Below are 18,300 nucleotides of genomic sequence, written 5' to 3' on the forward strand. Positions count from 1 at the left end.
TGAGGCAGCTCAGTGAAGAGGGGTGTATCTCACCAGTCTTCCACAACAGGCAGTGTTGAGAACATCAGGCATTCCCAAACCTTGTCCTCATTGACTGTGGGAGGGTCTTTATCTTGCTGGTCCCTGTCTCACGGGCCATCCACTTGAGAGCTGTGAGAAGTTGACAATGAAGACTGAGACAGAAAAGTTGTATATGACTTCGGCCTTCTCCTTGTCTGTTGTTACTAACTCCCCATTGCTGTAATCCCCTTCCAGTGGCAATGTGTTAGTTTCAAGATACTGATGAGCAATAGGCAGACTGGCTGTGGGTGTCTAGAAAACAGCACAAGGGAGATGATCAAACCCCAGGGGAACAGGAGGTAGAATGGGCTTGGACAGCTGCATCCATGTTTTTTTTTGCCAGATATGATTTGGTCTTGCGAGGTTATGTATGAAAAACTTTCCAAGCAAGGAGAAGCCTCTGTGAGTCCATTCTGCAAGGCTGGGTGCTTGACTGAGAAGGCAATTTAGACTGGAATTTGGGGAAACGAGCAGTAGGATCAGTTCAGGATTATTGGATTATGGATCATTTAATACCTTTAAAATTGAAGGGGAGTAACTGCAAAACTCAAATTGGTAAAAAGAAAAAAGTAAACAGACAAAATAAAACAATACATCACTAGGACAAAGAATCTGTGATGGCAACAGGCTTTAGAGAGCTCTTAAGCAAGCATCAGCTGTTCAATGATGAGTGTGTTGAGGCAGAGCAGTGATGAACTGCAGCCCATGTAGTTTGTCCATCCACCATGCTGCTGTCAACATCTGCTGCGTTTGGGTGAACTCGGACTGCTTGCAGAAGAGCAAAGGGATACAGAGCACTGCTCAGAGTAGCATGTTTAACTGCATTACTGAAATAAGAGTTGTGAGGAGGCAAGAGTTGTTATTATTATCTTATTGTTGCATCACGTGCTTGTCTTTGTCAAAAACCAGACCACTGGACCATCTGGATTTGAAGCAGATTCCACAAGGCCACGCCAGAAATTCATTTTGTATGCAGTGTGTGCATGTTGCTGAATTGGTTGCTTTGAAGGCAAAAAAGGAGTAATACCAAAAGGGCTGTTTCCTGAATATCCATTAAAGGTTGCTGGCAGCTGTGGTTTGCAGCAGAGCTTGTTGTCTGACTTCTCCAGTGTGCCTAGAATTTTAATACTGGAAGGGACTGTGACCATCAAGTGCAGCCTCTGGTAAGTCACAGCAGGCTGTCTGCAGAGCTTCTGTTCACTAGTAATGTTTCAGCTGAGGTAAAGCACACAGCTTTTAGGGATGGCTAGCCTTGATTTAAGAAAGGGCCTTGTATAGTAGAAAATCCATTACAAGTCTGGCAAGGTGTTCATCACAATCTCTGTTAATAATCTGCACCTTGTGTCTACTCTTCAACTATTCCACCTTCAGTCGCTAGGGTTTTTTCTGCTTTTCTGCCAAGAGAAAAGCTGTCTGTGATCAGAAATTACCCACTTGTGCAGGTACTTAGAGACTGTGATGAAGCTGCAGCTTAAATTTCTCTTATGAGTGAAGCCTCCTTCTCTACTTTCTACCTATTTTCTGCAACATGACACATGTAGCTGCCTTCTGATTCCTGATTTCTCCAACATACTTGGGAAATAGCAATACCAGAACTGGATCCATTATGAACATGTATGTAGTCCTGTATCTTTCCTTCCCTTCCCTTTATAAATCCTTCCAGATTTATAAAGAGACTGTTAAAGATGAAAGGAGCAGTGCTATGGGCAAGAATATTAGTGATTATGCATGATTAATCTGCTAACCCAAAGTGACTGTAACTGGTGAAATTCTGAGTTCTTAGCACCCCTAACATCCAGCTCCTCCAGTGTCAGCATGCAGCTCTTACACAACCAGGAACAAGGGAAGACACTTAACTAGGTAGCCAAATTGGCAAAATCTTCCCAATATCAGAAAAGTTTCTGGATAGGGAAGAGCTCTCTGTAGGGTCAGGACTGGGTATCGTGTTGTAAGAGGAAGAACACTAGGAAGGAAGGTTTGCTTGGAGAGATGAGGGTTTGGGTGGAGCAGGTAAGAGGTACCTTTTGCTGTCAGATTGCTTTCTGTGATTTATGACTTTTTTTTCTCCCCCACACACACTTTCTGGTTCATATCTGGACTTTATGAACAGAATTATTCTGTCACTCTCGGTGACTGACAGTCAGGTCATGTCATCCAATGTGTTCTACGGGGTCTTTGCCCATCAGAATAACATGCACAGTGTAATTCTACTTTTCAGTTAGTATGAGCCTACAGTGACTTAATCTTCTCCAGTAAGCATTTTTTTAGAATCATAGAATTTTTTCAGGTTGGAAAACACCTTTAAGATCATCAAGTCCAACTGTTAACACTGCCAAGTCCACCACTAAACATTGGTGTCCCTGAGCAACACAGCTACACCTCTTGGGAATACCTCCGGGGAAGGTGACTCAGCCACTTCCCTGGGCAGCCTGTTCCAATGCTTAAGATCTCTTTCATGTTAGCATACTTTCACATGCTTTCACAAGAAAACTTTCACAACAATCCTCTTGCAATCTAACAGCCACCTCTCTGATCTTCATGGAAGCTCTCTGAGATGTCATGATTCCACCACCCAGAGAATGATTAGTTCCCTTGGAGTACCACATAATAATTATCTGTCTCAGTACTTGACCAAAGTTATATAGAATTTTTTTGCCCCATTTCATCTTCATCTGCAAGAAAAGGCAACTTGAAATACCAGACAGGTAGTCTCCATAGATACAATGCCAGCACATTACTCAGCCAAACGCTGGGAAATCAAAACCATTTTTGTTTTTCTGTCTTAACCTGTCATGAAGTTCAGAGAAGTTCTCTTTCAAGAGACTGTTTCAGCAGTGCTGTGGATTTCCTTCCTCACTCTCTCTTCTCTTACTCTTGAAAGGAAAGATTATTGGTATTAAAAGTTACTTGCATGCCCTCTTCTATTTAAGGAGATTAAATTTAAGCAGAAAGAGACATCACCAAGTTCAAACACTGTACTTCAGCATCAGCAGATGTCCCTTTGGAAGTGGGGTTTTATTGAATTTGTGCTGAATGGAACTTTGTCACATCTGGTGAGGCGTTAAGACTCCTGACACAGGCTGAGGTGCTCTGTGTGCTGATGCTCATGTGCACAACAAAATCTCGGTGCCTGAGACCCCTCTGGTCCCCTCATCTGTTCCTTCAGGCCCCTCTGGTCTGTAGCAAGTGCTTGGCAGCAGTATCTGTCAAATCAGACTCTCTGTTAGCAAGCAATGGGTCATGTCATCTTGTGGATTCCCCACACAGGTCAGCCTGGGAGGCAATCACTTTGCCCAGTGCCAGAGCTTTCAAATATCATGAGGTTGCCAGCATTTCCTGGGGCCTTCTCTGTCTTGGCTCATTATTGGCATGTTTAGAAACTTCCTATCTTGCAAATGGGTTCATTTTACTGTCTTGCACATTTAGCAGCCTGTTCAGGAATTTCTCTTTTAGAGCTCACTGGTAGAGCAATGTTACTGTAAGTTAGTTTTGGCCTGAAGGCTACAAGCTCCTGAACAAGCTGCTAAGTTTCTGAGAGGAACATAAAATCCATGCTTGAAAGGGTAAGTTTCTAAATGTGAAACAGATGTCTCCCTTTCAGTGAGATTTTATACAATATTTCTCTTACAATCAATGAAGAACATGCATCTACAAAAGGGTTTTTGAGAAGATCTTTGGCCACCTCATCTCAAGCTGGAGTTGCTCCCAAGGCAAGTTAAAAAGCTTTGCAAGACCCTACTTGCACCAAAGCTGCAACTCCAAAGCCTGGAATAACCCCAGCCTTGGTGCCTGTTGTTGCATGTGGACTCAATGCAAGTGAGGAGGAAGCCACCTGAGTGCAGAATCTCATCTCCTCCTGCTTGGCTGGAGGATTTTACTCCTTCTGTAGTGGCACATTCAAGTCCTCTGTGGACCAGTCCTAGTAATCACTGTGAAGGAAACTTTTGTTACATCAGGGTTGCTGCAATTTGACCATGAAGACTTTAAGAGACACACCTGGGCAGGTGCTTCTGCCTACACACTGTAAATCTGGCAGCATCCCATTGCTGCTGGAGCAAATCATGGTTGGTTGGTTGGTTTGTTTGGTTTTGTTTGGTTTTGGTATTTTTTGTCTTTCAGCTTCTACTGCTGTGGTTGCTTATGTTTAAGTTGGCACAGTATTTGTCACCTTGTCCCCAGTGGGTAATGTCTTGCTGATATTCTCCTGGCCACCTGAGCAGTGACATTCCTTAAAACTGGCATTTGAGTTGGCAAATGCAGAGCACCCTATGCTTACAGCTCCTTCTGCATTAGATAGGGGACATCATGTTTTTGAAGTGCCAGCTCCCACAGGTTCACCCTGGTTCATCTGGCTAGAGAGTCGCTTTCTCTCATTCAAGAAAGATGAACATGTAAAATGGGCTTTTTCAGCTCCCTGCAGTGATTTCCAAAATCTTTTGTCATTCCTCGTTTCGTGCTTTCAAGTTCATGCAATAGTGATGGAGGCTGTGACATAGTTGGTGAATGGAGATTCCCCACATGCTCATAAGGAGGACAACTGTTAGCCAGTGCCATGCATACAGTAGGAGTTAAAAAGAGTGCTGGCTTTGTGACAGTGGCTGGGGTGACTTCCCCAAGCATTGGTGCTGACAGGTGCAGTCCCTACCTTACAGAGGTAACCGTACCTCTGAGCTGTGCTCCCACTTCTCTCCTGTTTGATTTTTCTTCCAACAGGCATAAGGGTTTGGGTTTCTCAGCCTCTGCTCAGGGTGCTGCTAAAACAAGGGGTTAGTGCCATCACAAGCCTTTTGGCAGGGCAGGGAGGGAGATGTGCCACAGTCACAGTACCCATCCTGAAGTCCTTCTGAAGGATGCCGCTGGCTGGTGTGGACTCTACAGGAGGGCAGGCTGACTCCTGTGGTCCTGCTGCTGTGGGGCCACAGCAGAGAAGAAGGGGTGCACAGGCCATGACAAATAGGGTACAGGTGCCCCCAGAGCTGGCCACATCTGGAGACCTCTTCATGGTAGAGACCCTAGGGTGGTTCACCACCAGTTTTCTACCATGGATGCTGGAGGTCTGTCTTATTGTTGAGAAGTTTCCCTGGTGTGACTGGGGAGGGGTTTTTTGAGTGGATGCTTGCAGCCTCGGCCCATGGCAGAGGAGAAATAATGATACCATTAATCAGCACCTCTACATTTCTCTCTCTCTTGCTGTTCCAGAGTGATTACTCAAGTGACACCGAAAGTGAAGACAATTTCCTGATGATGCCACCAAGGGATCATCTCGGCCTCACTGTGTTCTCCATGCTCTGCTGCTTCTGGCCATTGGGAATTGCTGCCTTTTACCTGTCTCATGAGGTAATGCTAAAGCGTCTCCTAATTCAGAGTTTTGCATCCATGGAGTAGTCATCACCCCACATCAGCAGGGAACGTTCATGAAAACATAAATGTGGGCAAGGCATTCTCCAGGGTAGTAGGAGGTAGTTAAACAGGGTAGTGTGTTCCCCACTTTGATATGTCTCTGCGGTAGCGGTGGTTGTCTTGTGAGATACTTTACTGATGGAGTAATCTATAAAATATTTTAGATTTTAGATGATGGTGGTCAGGTTCCATGTCAGGCTATAGAATGACCAGCTGGAGATTTTCTGTGGACATGACTTTTGAGTGGAAAACATCCTTGCTATCTCAAACAGTTAGATTTCCCATTGGGAAAACTGATCTGTTGCTTCCCAAGTGGATCATCTAGAAAAGCAAATCAAGTAATATCCTTCCAGGAGCATAAAAATAATTTCAATTTTACAGAAATGAATTTGCTTTCCAGGAACCATTTCCTTTCCCCCTGAAAATTCGCTCACTCTGTTCTTCTTGTCCGATTTTAATACGGAAATAATTTTTACAAGAGCAGTGATAGTGTTTCCATTTGTTTCCTTCATGAGGCAGGCTTGCTCATTTCCAGCCTGTGGCTAACAGTCATCTCATGCCCCATCATTTGTTTCAACAAGTATGTCTTCATAAGTGCCTGCAGAGAAATTATTGAGTTTCCCAGCATGACAGATAATGTAACATGACAGAAAAGGAGTCACACTGGAAGTCTTATCAATGACTGCAAAGAAACTTTCACTTGTATTTCTATCTACTGGTGGTAGGAATGCCTGTTTGCAAACCACTGTCTGTGCTCCTCAGGACTAAAATCATTCACCTTCTCACCTGTCTTTCTTCTCTGCCTGCTCGAAACATTTACCTCCACTATATATTTTCAAGTCAGAGCAGACACTTCAGATCTGAAAAGCCCTAATCTTGAATATCAAAGAAAGAGATACAGTACTATCAATTTTTGCTTCAAATTAAGTGTCTGTCATTGAACTTGGAATCCTCTGAGACAATTAAAGTTTGTCCTGTGGAAAATAAGAGGTTCCCTTGTTTGAGTGCTATTGATTTCTCAAGTTTTGGTCAAGAGATCTGCCTGATGACAATGACAGTGAAAACTAAAGCATTAGGTGGGATCTGCATGAAGGATTGTGCTGAAGGATTTAAGCACTGGAAAATGGAAATTTGGATGTGGTTTAGTTTAGCATAGTGATGTGATTGATTTAGCCACAGCTGAGTGTGGCCGCCTAAAACTAGGAGCTGTCAGCAAAAGAAGGTCAGGCAGGTGTTTTGTTTTTATTAGGTTGAGAGACAATAAACTAATATTTGTTAGTTGACACCTTTGGTGCACCAAGGGAAACTGTGGCTAAATCCAGCCAGGAAGAAGGACTGTGTTTGTGGGGAATTTTGACTTCTGTCTTTTGTTCTTTGCATTGGAAGTAGAAAGCTTTTCATCACTCCCCACTAAACGATAATAACACCACCCCTGCATCCTCTTTTCATCCAGTCTCTCCCCTTAGCTCTCTGTCCACAACGCTGGTATAAACCACCAAAATCCTGCACATAGCTAAGCTAATAACAGCAGTAGTACTCATGCTTTCAAGAATAAACCATTCCAGATGATGTTTTATGTGAACCAGTAAAACATTACATCCTATTAGCATGTGATTTCTAATTATAGAGGTTTTTAACTTCAGCTCCTAAATAACATTTGAGATCTCTTGTTAATCTGAAAGGGTAGTCTAACATTCCCCATCCTTTGTCAAAAGCCAGAACTGTAACAAAAGATCAACACTTGGCACTTGCATTCAAACCTTTTTTTCAACTTCTTGAGCTCTTGAAAATTTCATGCTTTTGAAAGTCTCCTGGGTAGTTCTACTAAACAAGCCCAGACTGGAGAAAAATAGTAGCATGTAGAAACTTCAGAATTGGTGGGCGGTATCTTTGTGTCAGAATTTAGCACCTAAATTGAACTTTATTTTTAAAAAAACATGTTCTTGTTGAAGTTTGCAATGCATTTACAGATGAAGGTCTAATTTGCAGAAGATATATTTGCAGTACAGGTCAGTCCAAAGGGACAGGTGATTTCAGTTTATTCCTGCAGCATCTGGCAGTACATTTATGCTGCATATGTCTATGTCACGGTGCAAAAGAATTATATGAGGATGGATGCTGTAAGGTTTCAGAGGTGCTCTTTACAAATGGAATGATTTCCTTTTCCCTATGATCCATAAAAGCAATGTGCTTCCTGCAGGGGCTGTTTCTGCTCTGTGTGGGACTTCATGTTTCCACCAGTTGTTTTCCACCATTGGCTCTTGCCAATGTGCTGTTGACTTAGGGCTTCTTGGAGGCCATCTGCATTAAGTGATGCAGCTGTCCAGGATCTGCCTCTGTGGTAGAAATGGAGATGTGCACCAGGTTTGGCTGAACCTGTAGGGAGGAGCAGTGGACTCAGAAATGCACTCTGTGAAAGCAAAATCAGTTCCTTTCCATTGGACTATCCAATTTTCATGAGTGCACAAGACCACCTTCCATCATTGTTGCTTCTTTAGACCATTAGATTTGATATGATACCCGTTGCCTTACAGGCACAAGGAGTCCTCGTGGTCATGCTAGTGTCATGCTAAGCAGTGTCCAGGTCCCTTTCTCATCTGAGCTGTCACAGCTAAAATACAGGGGCTTTGCACACATTAAACGTTCAGGTGACCTGTCCAGAGGCCCCTGCTTTAGGGTAACCTCTGAGGAGGGGGTAACGTCTTTGAGTACTCTAATTTTTGACAGTAGACAGTGTTTAATTTTCCACTTTTCTACAAATAGGGCTTATGAGTTTTTAGGCTTGCAATTTTTTTTGGACGAGCTGCTTTCTTAGCACCTTATAGCTGAGTCTGAAGGGATCAGTCAGAGAGGGTTTCATGCATTTTGCAGGGAAGCCTTTGTAGAGCAAAATGTTAATGTCATATGCCTTTCACCATACAATTCTCTTCCACAAACAGTATCTGATTTAAAAAAAAAATTTTTTTTTTTTTTTTTTTTTAAAATCTCCACCCTCTGGAGTTGTGCAGTTTTCATTTTTACAGAAGTTTTAGCCTCAGTTTTCATTTTTACAGAAGCTTTTAGCTTTGTAGATTGTAGGCAAGTCTGAAGCTTCATAAGCTGGAGGAACAAGTTTAAAAATTTTTTTGTTGGTCTTGTCAAGTTTACTATTAAACCTATCAGATGATTTATCAGGGCCTGTTGGGCTTTCTTCCTGGTGAAGGCTGAAAGTCTTGCAAGGTCTCTTTGAATCTTCTCTTTCTTTCTGCATGTATTTTTAGGAAAGAGCAATACCGTGGCACACATTTCTTTCCCCTCCTGTAAAAAGAAATCAGTTATCAGGGACCTAAGTCTGCGCTGATGTGAACGAGCTTCACTTCTTACCTGCTCTCTTGAGGGATGTGGGTAGTCATGTGAAGCCCTTCACCCCTGGTAAGTCCCCACCAAAGCATCTGAGAGATGCCAGCTGGGCCAGACAGAAACAAGGGTGCATACAACACCTCTGTCCAGCTTCCATGCCGTTTCCATGGAGCTGTGTCAGGCTGGCGTAGACATACGTCTGAAAAATCCCACTGGACATTTCTTGGCATGCTTAGGTGCTCAGATAGCCTCCAAACCAGGCAGCACATGAGATCTGTCAGGCAACAAACTGCAATCCAAGTGCACAAGAGCAATCACTTCCCTTCCGCTTAGCTCCCTCCGTGCCATAATTACCTTCCTCACATGGTGATCAAGGGATGCATGGCTCTGTCATTATTTGCCCAGCCCGTAAGTTGCTTGAGTGGGCACAGATCTAAATACTATTGCTCAGATTGTCTTTAGAGAACAGTAGAGACTATGCAGTGGATAAAAGGATCTTTGGAAGTTTTCATATGGACATGAGGCATACACGAGCAGGCAAAGGAGTAGCTTCTCTTCCTTCATGATAGCTTCTGAAACATTTGGTTAATTTCTATCCAGTTTTCAGAGATGGAGTGTCTTTTCTTTTCTTTTCCTTTCTTTCCTTTCCTTTCCTTTCCTGTCCTTTCCTTTCCTTTCCTTTCCTGTCCTTTCCTTTCCTTTCCTTTCCTGTCCTTTCCTTTCCTTTCCTTTCCTGTCCTTTCCTTTCCTTTCCTTTCCTGTCCTTTCCTTTCCTTTCCTTTCCTGTCCTTTCCTTTCCTTTCCTTTCCTGTCCTTTCCTTTCCTTTCCTTTTCTTTTCTTTTCTTTTCTTTTTCCTTTTCCTTTCCTTTTCTTTTTCCTTTCCTTTCCTTTCCTTTCCTTTCCTTTCCTTTCCTTTCCTTTCCTTTCCTTTCCTTTCCTTTCCTTTCCTTTCCTTTCCTTTCCTTTCCTTTCCTTTCCATTTCTTTCCTTTCCTTTCCTTTCCTTTCCTTTCCTTTCCTTTCCTTTCCTTTCCTTTCCTTTCCTTTCCTTTCCTATTTTGACATCTAGCCACTATTGAAAAGGAAAGGGAAATAACAGCCAGGTGTTACCTGTTGCTTATTCATTAGAAATGTGGCTCATAGTCCCCATTTCACCAGGGAAAACCATGAGACAGGACAGCGTATGACATGCCACACTCCACCAAACTGGCTGGTGATTCTGGTAAGACCTTTCCATGCTCTAACAGACAGCTCTGGTTATTCTTTGCATCTCTACCTCACTTTTCTCTGATAGAAAACAGAATATAATAAAGAAGTTGGCATCCACAGCCATGAGCATATGTTTGTACTGGTGATGCTGCATCCGCTCGTATCTGAGATTGAAAGGCACAGGCAAAACAAAAACCATGGCCTCTTTTTCTTCACTTGTTTTATGTGCAGTAGCAGGCCAAGCTGTATACTTGCAGGGCTTGCTGGTCAGCACTGCTGAAGCAATGTTAGCAAAGCAGACAGTGGGGTTTTGTGTTTTCAAGAGAGGTGGTTGATTTTTCAGCACTGCGTCGTTTTTTGGATTATATGCTTGTACAGAAGAGCTGACTGACAAAAGAAGATAAACTTTAGCTTCTTTAGATATAACATGAAAAAGTCCTTTTTTTGCTGTCTTGGGCCAGAGTACCAAATCAGAACCCTGAGTTGAAGCTCTTTCATATCACACAGCTTGGATGTAGGGCACTGAGTGCATTCTGGGGCCACCTAGCCCTGTTTCTGCTGACGGTCATGCAAAGCTTTGAGCTGTCTGTGCTAGTTACTCAAAAAGCAAATCTCTGATTTCTTTGTCTGGCTCCATGTATGCATGTGAGTGCAAGCACATGCAGATATCCTTCTGAAGAAGTTTTGTAGTCTTTGAGCTGTAAAAGGTTATTAATAAAACCTCCAGATGAGTAAACCCTCTTGTGTCTGGAATGAGTCAAAATAAGTCAAAACAAGTTCCTCCTCACATGGAGCTGCTAAAAGCTTTTGTGGCACAAATCATCCATCAGACCTGTGTGCCAGCATCTTGCTAAGAAGACCAAGGGCTGACAGTATGGCTGCTGTCCTTACATGAGAGCCTCAAGCCTGGGAAGTCCACCTCTCACTGAGCTGTGTCCCAGTTGCAAGGTAGATGGTAGACACCATGACTTACATGTTCTTCTGAGGCTGTTTCAATCTTAATAGCTGATGAATATAGATTCTGTTTAGTTAACCTTTATTATTTTGACATGCCAGCTCACCAGCTGGTAGGAATCACTCCCCCTCTGCTCACCTCTGTGTGGAAGACCTGGCTTTGACAATCCTGTCTTACCAAGGAGTGGACTAAGCCAGGGTCAGCTCCCCCAGCCAAGGCTGGGGCAGTCCATGCTTACATGACTTCACCCCCAGGTCTGTGTGGCTCTCAGACCCTTGTGACACAGGGCTGAGCTTCTCACTGAGCTGAGCTATATGCTCTGGGGCTTTTCCTCAGTGATCACCTTAGGAAAGAGCTGAGTTCTTGAAGCCACATTTGTAACACGGGGATAGCTGTGGAGGACTGGCATGAGGTTTGGCATGAGATTGAAACCATTGAAAACAAGGGTTTATATGAGGAAATGTGGGGCAAACATTGCTTGCAGACTGCTCCTACATCTCTCCTTGCAAACTGTCTCTGTATGAGTGCATATGTGTGCACTCCTGTTAAAACAGTGCTTGAAAGGATAAGCACTTCAAGATCACTAAATGACACCATAATTTTAGCTGCCACAAGGCAGCTGTCTTGTACTGGCATGTGGCTCTTCAGACATACATAGCTTTGACTTGCATCTCTACTGAAGCCTAGGTCTGAGGAGCATGGCCTATGCTGATAACTTTCAGCTGATAGCTTTTACCCATCGTCTGCCTTGTCCACTCAGGGGGTTGGGGTAGAGATTGCCTGCATGTGACCCAGGTAACTTCCCCTTGGTAGGTCTGTAGATGTGACTGAGATTAACCTGGAGGTGGGTCTGGCCCTAGGGAAGGGAGCAGTTCTGTCCATACTGGCCTCCCTGAGCTGAGCAGCACAAGTTGATTCGTGGAGCAGCAAACACAAGGCCAGTAAACTGCTGACCATGCATGTTCATTAGACACAGAGGAAGAGTCTGTTAGAGGAAAATACATCATGCCACATCTGGCAGCCCAAGAGCAGCAGAGATCCTACTGCTTCATGCCCATAGGTTCAACCAGCAGCAAGGGTGAAGATGCCCTCCCAGCAGGCACAAACACACAGAGCACACACATACACCACATATTTACATATATACATGGCTGGCCACACAGATCACAGAAGGACACTCGGAGTACTCAACAGACAGTACCAGCAGCCTTATCTTGCTCCTCTCTCTCTCTGTGCAGGATGGAGGTCCACTAGTGAGAGTATCTATCTATCCATCCTTCCATCCACACACACACACCCTCCCCTATATATACACACAAACTGACATCTGGGCAATGTGGATCCCTCCAGTACCTGGGCTCAAGCACCCAATCTGCCCAGTAGCAAGTGTGAGGATCCCTCAGCCTTCCTAAGGAGGAATAAAGGGCATCAGGGAGAGTGAAATATGCTGGGTTGGGTGGGAAAACTAAGACTGGGAGAGAGGCTGTGATGACCAGAGTTAATTTAGGATCATAGCACAGGTTACAATAGCTTGATTAGGGCCAGCTTACTCCTCCAGGTGGGTCTTACTTGAAGATCAAGACAGGTTAGAGATTTCTCCTGCTAAGAAAGATTAAATGTTAGATTGCATGAATAATGCAAGGGACTTTGTGTGCCACTGTGGCTTGCACATGGGCATGTTTATGAGGCAGGTGTTTGCAGGTATGGGTGCTAAATTGATTGTTATGATAATCTGTGTCCTCTAAATTGATTGCTATGATAATTTGTGTCCTAACTAGAACAGTTGTGTGTGAGGCTGGAGCTCTACCTTGACAGCGACTGTCCATGTGGAGGCTCAGAGTGAAAGGCAGGTTCTTGGAGGATAATGCCCCAGGCCAGCAAAACCCATGGAGCATGCAGAGCAGATGTCAGACAAGGCTGTGTTCACAAGGGCTGGTCTGCAGGAGGTTGTTGCTGGCTGCCTGTCCACACCCCTCCCCTTGCTCCCATAAGGCAGATGGCAGATTTGCCAGGCAGAGGATGGTAATGAATACTGAACAGCACAGCCTGTGCCACGTAAAATAACATGACACAATTGTGATACAGGGAAAAACTACCTGCTGAGTTATCCAGGAACACAGGTCCCTGTCTGAGAGTTCTGGATCTTTTGTTCTTGACGAGCAGCTCTGAAATGGATGTCCCTGGCCCCTGATTAGAGCCATTTGGGTGTCATCCCTTGGGTTTGCAAAAAGCTCATCACTCGGTTCAGTATATTCAAGGTTTGCAACTTCTTCTTTTAGAAGAGCCTAGTCCTGGACAGAGTGGCAGAGGATGTCTCATGGCACTTTGATTCCCCAGGATCTGCCTCAGACCATGATAGTCACTCTGAAGGGGGTTTATTAACTGCCATCACCTCTAATTCTCTGCTTTACAGCCAGAAGCTACCTCCCGGCTGGTGGTTTGAATGTGGGTAGACTTTGCTCATGCCAACTTCTGCCTTGGGGGTAGACATCTCTTGAGAAGAGAGATGTTTGTGCACACAAGAAAATGGCCATACACAAGAAAATGGCCACATGCATTGTGTGTCAGCATTGTGTGTCAGCAGCTGCTGATTTCAGTGCACTGGGCGTGAGGTCTTGGGCCAGGGAACTTTCTAAGTGTCTTGTGTAATTTCCTCTTCATTCTGCTTTGTCCTTTTGATCTTGTGGTCACATTTTCAAGTCAGGAAATACAGCTAAAAAAAGGGATTAAATTAATGAATGGGCTGATTGCTTTAGCCCTTAAGCTAATTTTCAATAATTGGAAAGGTAGCTGGCAAATAACATTCCCTGGAGAGTTCAATCCATTATGCAGGTGTCTAATTACAACAAAGTTTTGGGACAGAATAGAGACCAACTCCAGATGTTTGAGGAGAGGGGTCTCTTTTATTAGAAAGAATTTCCTTCACAATTACAAACTTTATACATTAGTTGTTCTGTGTCAGACTTTTATGCCTCACACATTACTCTGAGCCAGCCAGAGCACAGAGATATATCAGTATAGTCATGCTCCAAGGGGATAAAATACTATTTTCTCCTGGCATCTGTTGCTCATCTATTGGCTCATTATTTTACAGGCTTATGAGAAGGCAAGGGTTGTTTCAGTGCAGAATAATGCACCTTCAGCAGGTTACTTGCATGCCTGCCACTAAGCTTGCTGTGCCTGTAGTAGTCACAAAATCATTCAGAGGTCTGTCTGGTCTAGGCATCTGAAGAGTAGGGTAATAAGTCTTCCACAGCAATTGATCAGGGAGTTTAGGCCCCCTGACATTTAGGCAATTATTACTAAGTTTAAACAACTTCTTAGTCTTAGGCTGTGGCTTCTTTGGTGTTTTTTTATCTTGGACAGCAAGGATGTGTTTTGTTAGCAGGAACCTGGAGGGCCTTTTGATAGTAACCCACACATGTCCCAGCTAAATACTTGATTTTTCACATCTGCAAAGGTACAGTGTCCAGGGCAGATTATATTCCAGGAGAGCACACAGAAGGAGCATGCTCCCAGTCCAAGGGCACGTGGCTTTGCACCTTTCTAGGAGGCCACCCTGCTAAAAGAGATATGAGAAAAGAGCTCCACTGCAGTTCTGGGAATGGAACATGGCCCTCCCCATTCTGGCCATGCCAATGCATGCTTCAGTTGTCAGAAAAGCCAAAAAGCTCTGAATGCTGCTTCAGTGGCTTCTGAAGCCTGGTGATGTGATGAAGTTCCTCAGATCTAAGGTGGAAAATGATATCCCTTCAATTCTGCTTTGGCAAGGAGTGTGTGTCTAGAGTAATTCTTTGGGTGCTGTTTATCCAATAGACCTTTCTTTCATCTCGTGCTGTGACAGCACCCTTTTCCAAAACAAAAACAAGTGGAAGGAGGCATGCACATCTGAAGCTTAATGTATGCAGCAGTAGAGGAATGGATGTTTTCAACAGCAAAGACTTGAGATTAACTTTTTATTGGTCTGCAGAATACTCAGGATTTTTTTTTTTCTTCTTCTGAGAGATCAGCATCAGGCACTGAAGACCCAGGGCTATTTTCTAACTTGAATACACAGCTTGCTATCTCTTGGCAGCTGTTCTGGTGAGGGCTACTGAATTACTGCTGGGTTCGGATGCACAACAAAGTGAATTGATCACTTTTGATTACAATCTACATATCTCTTCCAAATGGGCTGCAGGAGAACACTTTGAAGAGTTGAGTCTAGGGATCGAGGCACCCAAAGATGTCTGCCAGACAATTGTAACTCCTCCTTGAATTGACTGACTTCCCAGCAGCAGGAAAGAAAGTTTTTATATATTTATTTTGGGATGAACTGTAAGAACCAGCTGAAAAGGAAGGGACTACAACCTACCTGCAGCTGTGCAGTTTGTATCTAAGATATATGACTATGTTCTTCAGGCTAAAATAAATACTGAATTATCTGTCATATCAAAATAGATGAGTCTCAGGGCACATTGGAAGGCAGAACCTGGAAAAAAATGCAGCGATTGTAGGAACTAATAAAATATCTGAGAAAAGAAGCAAGGAGACATTTTCAGCTGTTGTGCCTGAGTGGCATGCACCTCCCCAGTGGTTATGCACTGAGGTTTTCCTTCAAGGCAAATGGTTGCTATGGCTCTCCCAGCAGTGAGCATACAGACTTTCCAACCAAATGCAAAGGTTTCTTCAAGTGAAAACTAAAATGTATAAAGGAGTCATATCAGGGTACCCTGGAAGGTAGCATAGTAAAAGACAGATTTCTATTGCTGGTGGCAGTGTCCAGGAGGACCTCTGTAAAGTTAAGATCTGTGCCAGCCAAAATGCTTGAGAGCCAAGAAGACCAACAAAAAATAAACCTGTTCCATTAAAGTAGTTGGAGAGATTGCACTTCCTTCCCATGACTCTGAACAACATTGAGCCCAGCAGCAACAGCTTCCCTGAGGTAGCCACTAGAAATTTGGGCTACCAGCAGTATACAGATACACAGGCACTTGTCCTCCTTCAATAGCTCTGGCTTCAGTGTGTAACAGTGTTGACCCAACCTCTTATCAGTCTTTATGGTACTCTGTTTCCAGCCCTTGTTTAATTTTTGCCTAAAATGATTAAAATATTTCTCTAAGAAGTGAAAGATTAGTTAATTATCTAGTAGTACTGCATTGTTCCCAAACACTGTTTCCTAATCTAAACACTGGCATTTGCTGGATGCTTTGCCCCCAGCTGTATCCACAGAGATAGGCAAGACATTAAAATGTACTTTTCAAGACATATGATGGTAATAAAACTAAGGTATCATGTGCCTGGGGGGAAAAAACACCAGCTTTTTCATATTGTGAAAATCTTTCTTTTCCTTTCCTCATTCCAGTTTAGTATTAAAATACACTCACTATGGGGGCACGATGAGCAATGAGTTATGAATGGCATTTACACATCTTAGCATTTCTTGTATTATTTCCAAGAAGTTTGAAAGAGTCAGGGTTGCATGAATGAATGCAAGTCCACGCATGGTCACAGAAGGACTTAGCTTCCTCCAAAAAGATGGCCAAGGCCAGAGAAGAAGAAAGGGGGTCACAGTATTGGGCAGGAGAGATGGAACAGGCAATCCCAGCTCGACCCCATTCTTCATCCTGCCTTCCTTGGACTGAGTACTTTGCCATAATGAAGTCCAGAAGAAAGGACACATTCCAAATCAGTGGTTACCCAAAATTCCCAGGCCCCAGTCCCAGAGATGGACAATGGATATTAGTGTCCATCCCAGCATGCTGAGGTGTATCATCACGAGGAACCTCTCCTTACAGCTACTGTCGTTAGCAAGAGATGTAGAAATGTGATGGTGAGAGCAGGAAAGACCAAATCTTTTCTTCCCAGATCTGTTCAAGGATCCTCCTCTGGATGTGATATGGACTTTTTGTTAGTCATCTGATAAGAGCTCTCCAGAAGGAATCATGTCCCCCCTCACAATGGGGGCCAATAGCTAGTGGAGAATTCCCTGTCCACAGTTCAGAGCCTAGTAGCTGCTCCCAGCACCTACCTTTGCTATGTCAAGGACATGCTACAAAAGCTGAAGCTGGTCCTTAGGCTGATAATGGCAGACAGAGTAACTTCCAAATCCTCCTAGGGGCAATAAACCAAGAAATGGGATTTGGTGTCCAGAGACATGTGGGCTTTTGAACTGATTTAAATAGTAACTGTCCCAGTCTGGGATTTCTGGATTTCATTCAAGACACCACGCTCAGTAGCTGTGCTGAATATGTCCTCATTCCTTGACCTTGTCGTGCAGATGGCATCGTTCTAAGCAGACTGCAAGACTAAAATTAATTAAGCAATTAATTAGGAGCTTGCACTTACACAGAAGCTATTGTAAAGCAATAGCTTCCGTGCCCTTATGGGACCTTGTCACAGCATTGGTCCAAAGACTGTCTAAATTGCCTTTGCTAAAGCCTCAGAGCATCCACCCAGTCTCTTTTTGAACCACAGTTGTGACAGATCTGCTCAGCTTAAGCTGGACTCACCCTGAGCATCAGCTGGGCCTCTCCTTAGGTGTTCTCAGCATGTCTCACTCGTATTTGAACGTGGTGATGGTCGCCTCTTTCTGTGAAGTTCAGTGGCTATCCCTAAATAATTGTGAACTCAACTTTCTTGTTCGCCCAGGACTTTCCATATGCCCACAATGAAAATGACTATTTAAGTCACATGGGAATTTGCTGTTATTGTATCTCATTTTGTTCTGTCAACACATTAGCATTTCCAACCCCCCTCCTTGTTTCAAGCCTTCAGATACTCTGATTCTAATTATGTCACAGAAATGATGCCCTAGGACTCTCTCCTCTGTTTCTAGTAACTTCTGTGTTGTATAGTAACAACAAAACCATAATACATGCTTTATATATCTTCTGATTGGAAAACATCATTATAAAGGTTTCCAGTGCATGTATGCACTCTGGCTGGGAAAAGAATGAGCAGCATTAGCTCCTCCTCATTTCTATAACAGCAAGAAATCTCAAAGTATTTCAGGGTGGGGAACAGGTAACACTATTTACCTGTTTGTTTTTTTTCTCATGAACTGCAAGTGGATGTTTATGTTCTCTGTACATTTCTTAAAGTTACTTAGCAGAAATACTGAAAACAGAGAAGAATGAAGTGTCATTGAAGCAAAATTCAAGCTAAGCTCAAGGAGCAAATTTTCATTGTGGCATGAGATGAGTGTCTCAGTTCAGGGTTCCAAAATTCCTATGTGAAAACAAAACCCAGGCTCACACACTATGTCTAATGGAGTATAGCAGTGACTCCTCTGCTGAGGGAGCTAAGGTCTCAGGAGCAGAAAGGCCTTTAGTTTGGGAAGGCTGTAAGAGCATTCC

At 43.6% G+C, this 18,300-nt stretch overlaps 1 protein-coding gene across 1 annotated transcript in view; it reads left to right on the plus strand.

The window, feature by feature from the left end:
- Positions 1-5,445, plus strand: part of SYNDIG1 (synapse differentiation inducing 1) — an 11,697-nt gene extending 6,252 nt beyond the window's left edge. Inside the window, exon 2 of the mRNA XM_008936309.1 lies at positions 5,260-5,445. Coding sequence (XP_008934557.1) covers positions 5,260-5,445 — 186 coding nt within the window. The remainder of the gene's footprint in view (positions 1-5,259) is intronic.
- Positions 5,446-18,300: the final 12,855 nt, after the last annotated feature.

Source organism: Merops nubicus, unplaced genomic scaffold, assembly GCF_000691845.1.
Source record: "Merops nubicus isolate BGI_N331 unplaced genomic scaffold, ASM69184v1 scaffold11260, whole genome shotgun sequence".
NCBI lineage: Eukaryota > Metazoa > Chordata > Aves > Coraciiformes > Meropidae > Merops > Merops nubicus.